Raw genomic sequence first — 7,406 nt, forward strand, 5'->3', positions numbered from 1 at the left:
GAAGTATGAAGAGAGGTGAAGAGACTTACAAAGAAGTAGGAGTCAGAGCAGGAGGTGGGGGAGGGGAGAGATTGGTGGTAGGAGGGAGGGTGGGCGAGAGAGACAGGAGGAGGGGGTTAGATGAAGAGTGGAGGGGAGTTGAGCCCATGTGGCGCAAAGGAGCGAAGATAGAAGATTAATCCCTGTTCACGGCGCAAATATATATATGTATGTGTTTTTGTGTCCCCACCATCGCTTGACATCTGATGTTGGTGTGCTTACATCCCTGTAACTTAGCAGTTCAGCAAAAGAAACTAATAGAATAAGAACTAGGTTTACAAAGAATAAGTCCTGGGGTCAGTTTCTTCAGACTAAAACCCTTTATGGTGGTGCTCCAGCATGGCTGCAGTTAAATGGCTGAAGTGAGTAAAAGGATGAAAGAAAATGTGTGTGTTTGTATGTGTGCGTATATATATGTGTGTATGTGTGCATATATATGTGTGTGTGTTGTGTGTGAGTATATATCTGTGCATATTATGTGTGTGTATATAAACTATACATTAGCCAACAGCAATGGAAGGCCACATTCCAGTCTGGGTAGATTTTAATTAATTGGCTCAAGAATGTTAATTAGTATTGTGGTCAATTGATACAATTTGGCCTCATCTACACCAGACTGACCAGTTGGACAACAGCTATTTATATACACATACACACTCCTGTTGGTGAGTGTTTGTGTATGCATGAATATGTGTATGTATGCTTTTGCATGTGTATATGTACATTCACACAAATGCATACATACACACACACATATATACATGTATCCACCCCTATATATATATATATATATATATATATATATATATATATATATATATATATATATATTATGTCTGTGTGTGTATATGTATATATGTTAATGTTTGCTGTTATGATCCGTATTAATAATAATTTTACATTAGTCTGATGGGTTACTTTATACTTTTGTAGAATACAAATTTATTATTCATGAATAAGATTATCATTGTCAGTGGCTATGAAGCTTCAGTTAGCTAAGTAGTCCAACAAATGGCTGGCCGAAACTTCAAAGTCACTATTAGTAATTTTCTTGTTTAAGAATAACACACACACACACACAGGCGCGCACACACATTCATACAGTGAGTCAGAGTGAGTCTGTTCTGTATGTTTGTAAAATATGAATGTTAATATCACAATAGTACTCAATGTTTGGAGATAGAGCTAATGAAAATAAGCATGCCGTAGTTAAACAACTAAATATACTGATAAGAACTTATATATATACATATATATATATATATATATAGGTTATGAAGGGTAATGGAGTCAACCAGACCCTAATGATACAATATACATGGATATTTACTGTTGGAATGGAACTATACTCCAAGTACTTTTTCTTCTTTGTTTTTTCTTCTCCGCATCGCTCTCATTTCTTTCTGCAGATCTACTCATACAGATGTAATAATCTCTATCTTATACTATTACCATCTCTGATGAAGGGATACATTGTACATTCCCTGAAACAGCTGTAAGACATTCTACATAAAATATAAATTTACTTATGCCATTGATCTCTTTATCTCATTCTTATATATATATATATATATATATGATGATGATTGTAATGATGATTTATTACAAGCACAAGCATAGCTTTATGTGATTCCCAATCATATGGTTTTGGGTTCAGCCCCAGTGTATGGCACTTTGGGCAAATGTCTTCAACTGTAGCCTTGGGCTAACCAAAGCCTTGTGAGTGGATTTGGTTAACAGAAATCAAAAGAGGTCCATCGTGTGTGTGTGTGTGTGTGTGTCTTCAACAAGGGTACACACATAATAATAATAATAGATAGAGAGGTGAGTTCTTAACTTTTGTATACGATTGCCGCAATCCATCACTAAGGCAAACATAGCTGACGTAATCCATCACTACGGCCAACTTAATGACAAAAAGCGCAACTCGAAAGTAACTTACTTACTGGTGCTTTGAACAATAATTCGGCATCTCGCGTGCCTTCCACAGGTTCAAAATAAAATAAATGTCAGTCTAATTCACTTTTTAGTTTATATAAAGGACTGGTAACTCAACAGAAATATAATAGATAGAGAGGTGAGTTCTTAACTTTTGTATACGGTTGCCACAGTCCATCACTGAGTTACCAGTCCTTTATATAAACTAATAATAATAATAATAATAATAATAATAATAATGATAATTATGCTATTTTCAATGATGACAATAATAATACTTTTTTTATTTCATGTTACAGGGCCTTATTTGGATATGTAGGGACGTCTGATGTTTTGAAAGTGGTTGAAAGAGGCTGTAAGTACAACTCTTCTTCACTATAATTGTTTGGATTGGCAGAAATTGTCAGAGCATCGGACATTTTGGTGGAATTGATAAAATAAAATACACTTCAAGTACCGGAGCCAGTGGTTTGGTAGAGTCGGTAGAGCATTGAATATAATACATGTGGTATTTCTTCTAACCCTTTAGGTTCTGAGTTGAAACCATGATGATGTCATCATTAAATTTTTTCTTTTTTTTCTGGGCGCCAAAGCATATAGTACCTGTCAAGTACTGGGGCAGGGGGGTCATTAAAATTCCAATTACCATCCTTATTCATAATGGTATAGTTTTACTTTGGCAGAGACCATCAGTAATGTGTGTTGGGTATGGAATAATAGGTAGAGTACCAGACTAAATGCATATTAAGTTCAAGCCTTGTCAGGATCAATAAAATAGTAAAGACCCCCTTCAGTCATGAATGATCTGGGGATTGCACCTAGAAAGTACCCCTCTGAGGCATAAATTTGGGCAATTAAATACTACATTTTTATAACTATATTTAAAGGTTACAAGTGAGTTGAACGCTAAAGATTGTTTGCCAACATAACATGGCAGTCCTGGTTTAGGATGAATGTTGCTGTAATTTAGCCCCAGGAGACATCATCTCCAGCTGGCTATACAACACAATCTGTGTCCTTATATTTTCGAACAAGGGAATCTAGGACCCCCACTCAGCTCATTGCGATTTGGGGTGATAGATTCCCTTGTTCGAAAATATAAGGACAGAGATCGTGTCATATAGCCAGCTGGAGACGATGTCTTCTGGGGCTAAATTACAGCAACATTCGTCCTAAACCAGGACTGCCATGTCATGTTGACAAAAATCTCTACTCCAAAGTACTGTTGCTGAATATCTCACATTGTGAGATTTAAAAATAGTAATTTTCTGAATTGAACACTTACAAAAGGTTTTCAAAACCACTATCCATCCAATATAACCTGATAATCTAATATATATATATATATATCCATCCATACCATATCTAAAATAGTGCACAAACACTTACACACACACACTCATGCACACACACACATACATAAACACATGCAGAAACACATGTGCACACACATGCACAAATGTACACAAACACATACACACAAACATGTGCACAAAGACACACACACACACACACGTTTCAGTTTCGACCTCCCATATCCACTTGCAAGGCTTTGGTCAGCTCAGGGCTATAGAAGAAAACACTTGCTTCACAGTGGGACGACCACAGACCATGTGGTTGGAAAACAAGCATTTTACCACACAGCCACACCTGCATCTATTGGAAATATTGGATAATGTGGCTGTGAATGCAATGTCCATTTGTATAGTTCCTTCTTTAACCTTCTCCACACTTTTGTCACAGTTTTTCACCCCACCCACATGTTTTCTCTACTGCAGCTCCAGGTGCTTCATGTTGCCTTGAGTGGGGGTGCTTGAAATAAACACTTTGCAAAGTTTATTTCTGCTACTTTAAGCTGGAAGCAGCCTACTTTCAATTCAGAGCAAGGCTAAGCTTCCGTTTTCCGATACCATTTTCGTTGTTTATTTACTCATGATGAGGCACACAAACTTTGAAATCAGACTGGCAAGTGTTCTCGCCTAAACTGTGCTGTTTATGTCAACACATTTGCATTTTAAGCTTTTTTTTTTTTTGATTCTCTTTTCAATGTCAGAATGTGCATACAGAACAAAATGCATTACATCAAAATATTATTCATGCATTCCTATATTAGTATACGTGGAGGCACAATGGCCCAGTGGTTAGGGCCATATATATATATATATATAAAACCAAAATACAACAGGTATGAACAATAAGCCTAGGACATCACAGTATATCTAGTGAGACATCCCATTCTTTATGCATGTACCTGATGTGACACAAACTACACAAACGGATGCAACACTAGTTGATGGCAAAATCCTACCCAAAATGGACAGTTGCAGGTTGAAACGATCGTTGTTGCACTGAATAAAGACTACTGTTAAATCTATCTTCCATTTTCTTCTTCAATTATTATTATTATTATTATTATTTTATGTTTGACTTTTGTTTTGCATTTGTACAAGTTGGATCCAAGTCTCACCCAGAGACCTCAAGAGACAACAAGTTAGAAGTTCATGTAGGTGTTATGCCTAGGGTACCATATATTTAGATTTGTACATAGTGTTGTTCTAGAGAATGTTTAAGAAACCATAAGAAAATTATGTGTTTGTTTTAAAATTTGAGATCACAGATTATTATTATTATTATTATAATATATATCATCATCATTATTTAACATCCTTCTTCCATGTATGCAATATTTATAAATGCTTGTTTAATAAGTTTGTTTAATTGATACACTTAACATTTTACTGGCTGAAAGACTGCAATGCAGTTTAGGTGAAATAATATTTAACAGTAATAGAATTTGTTTACATTGTGTTTTCTTTTCCATTAAAACTGACTTCTCAAATCATTTTTATGAGTGAATCCTTTTTATAGTTTCTGTCCTCATTCTCCTTCTGCCTGTCTTTGTCTCTTATTTTTCTTTCTCTCACCTTCTCTGTTGTCTCTCTCACTCACTGACTCTTTCTCTCTTTATCTCACCGTGCAGCTGATGGCATCGAAGAATTAGTTGATGAGGTCAACAGCAGCAAGGTCCAGTATGCCTACTGTCGAGTTAAAGATCCAAACACAGATCTCCCAAAATATGTCCTTATCAACTGGGTAAGAACTTTTCTCAGTTTGGAAAATTATGTACAAATTCTTCTCTTATTCTTTCACCGATTCCAGTTGTTGGATCATGGCCATGCCGGGATTCCATTTTCAAAAGCTTTACTCTGTTATATCAATGTCTTTATTTTAGTTCAATACTCATTTCATTGATCATTATTTATTGACTAGCTGAGTTTTATAATGCATACATGCATATATATTTATATACACACAGATATTTATATACACACACATATTAAAGCTATGAGATAATACATGGATGGCTGTTGCCAGTACTGCCTGACTGGCCTTTGTGCCGGTGGCACATAAAAGCACCTACTACACTTTCGGAGTGGTTGGTGTTAGGAAGGGCATCCAGCTGTAGAAATTCTGCCAGATCAGACTGGAGCCTGGTGCAGCCATTTGGTTTCACCAGTCCCCAGTCAAATCATCCAACCCATGCTAGCATGGAAAGCGGACATTAAACGATGATGATATGAATAATGTTTATATGTACATATAGGCATATATGAATATATACATATATATTTGGAGTCAACAGATGAGATCCAGAGATGCTCAATATAGAAAGCACTCAGATGATTTGAACTTACACTCTGAAATCTTTACTGAGTACTAAGTCTGCAAAGTAATCAGTAGCTATGAGAGGAATCCAGGTGAGCAGATATGGAGATAATGATGCAAATAAACAAATAAACGCACTTGGGCTTGATAAATGAGATATACGGTGAGAATGGATGAGGATAGCTGCCTGAAAAAGTGCCACACCCTAACAGTTGAGGGAACCCGTGGAAGAGGTAGGCCCAGGAAGACCTGGGCTGAGGTGGTGAGGCAAGACCTTCGTACATTGGGCCTCACCGAGGCGATGACTACTGACCAAGACCTTTGGAAATGTGCTGTGCGTGAGAAGACCCGGCAAGCCAAGTAAGATCGTTGCCAGTGCCCCTGGACTGGCTCTTGTGCGGGTGGCACATAAAAGACACCATTTCGAGCGTGGCCGTTGCCAGTATCGCCTGACTGGCCTTCATGCAGGTGACACGTAAAAGCACCTACTACACTCTCTGAGTGGTTGGCGTTAGGAAGGGCATCCAGCTGTAGAAACTCTGCCAAATTTAGATTGGAGCCTGGTGTTGCCATTCGGTTTCACCAGTCCTCAGTCAAATCGTCCAACCCATGCTAGCATGGAAAGCGGACGTTAAACGATGATGATGATATATATTTGTGAATAGAGAGAAACAAAGACAATAAACATTCATGTAAAAATATATAGACATTTATCTGTTAACAGAGTACAAAGACACAGGAAATTAAGGGGAGAAAGTATGGTTTACAGGTCCGACAGCTGTGGTTTTCAATAGGGCCAGAGAAAGAGGGAAGGAGACGAATGGGGAGTGGTATTTGAATAGGATAGTATGGAGGGAAGGTTGGGGAAGAGTATTTGTGGTTGATAGGAAGTGTTTTGAACGCTAGAGCTGTATTACTGCACCAACGCCCGCAATTCTAACATCAGATTTTGCCTCCTGTTTCGCATCTCTCATGAATACAGTTCTCAGATACTTAACAGCCATCTCCACTTATCTCATTAAGTGAAATGTATATGCGGAATATATAACTAGTGGAATAGTAATGGAGTGTATATATGTATGTATATTTGTTTATTCCAAGTTGTAGGTCATAGTTTTCCTCTTAAGTTGCTGAAATTTGGTACAGGAGAGCGTTTTTGTGAAAGAGAAGGATGTGACTTTTAGGCTATATATTATTTCTATCTATTATCTTTCACTTGCTTCACTCATTAGACTGTGGCCATGCTGGGGCACCACGCTGAAGGGTTTTTTTTTAGTCAAATAAAATCAACCCTGGTACTTATTTTTAAGTCTTGTACTTATTCTCTTGGCCTCTTTTGCGAAACTGGCAAGTTAGGGAGATGTCAACAAACCAACACTGGTTATCAAGAGGTGGGGGAACAAATACATACACAAAGACACGCACACACACTTATACAATGAGCTTCAATGAGCTTCCACAAACATTCAATCTACCAAATTCACTAACATGGCAGTGGTCAATCAGGTGCCATTTGTGTGAACTGGGGTCATGTGTACATGCCACCAGCATTTGTGTAACACTGGTATCTGCCATGACTGCAAATATGCTCAGCTTGATTGGTCTTCTCAACCATGACACAACGCCAAAGGTATTGGTCATTGCGTCCAAGGGCCAAAACTCGAAAGGCTCAATGCTTGAGAGGAACTCAATCTCCTTGCCTCCATGAGGCCCAACACTTGAATATATATATATATATATATATATATATATATATATATATA

The 7,406-nt window shown here is 37.5% G+C and overlaps 1 protein-coding gene across 1 annotated transcript in view; it reads left to right on the top strand.

The window, feature by feature from the left end:
- The window catches only part of LOC128249779 (drebrin-like protein), a 38,903-nt gene that overhangs the window by 26,947 nt on the left and 4,550 nt on the right, over window positions 1-7,406 (top strand). The window contains exons 2-3 of the mRNA XM_052974266.1: window positions 2,277-2,332; window positions 4,958-5,100. Of these exons, the coding sequence (XP_052830226.1) occupies window positions 2,277-2,332; window positions 4,958-5,100 (199 nt within the window). The remainder of the gene's footprint in view (window positions 1-2,276; window positions 2,333-4,957; window positions 5,101-7,406) is intronic.

Source organism: Octopus bimaculoides, chromosome 18 (genome assembly GCF_001194135.2).
Source record: "Octopus bimaculoides isolate UCB-OBI-ISO-001 chromosome 18, ASM119413v2, whole genome shotgun sequence".
NCBI lineage: Eukaryota > Metazoa > Mollusca > Cephalopoda > Octopoda > Octopodidae > Octopus > Octopus bimaculoides.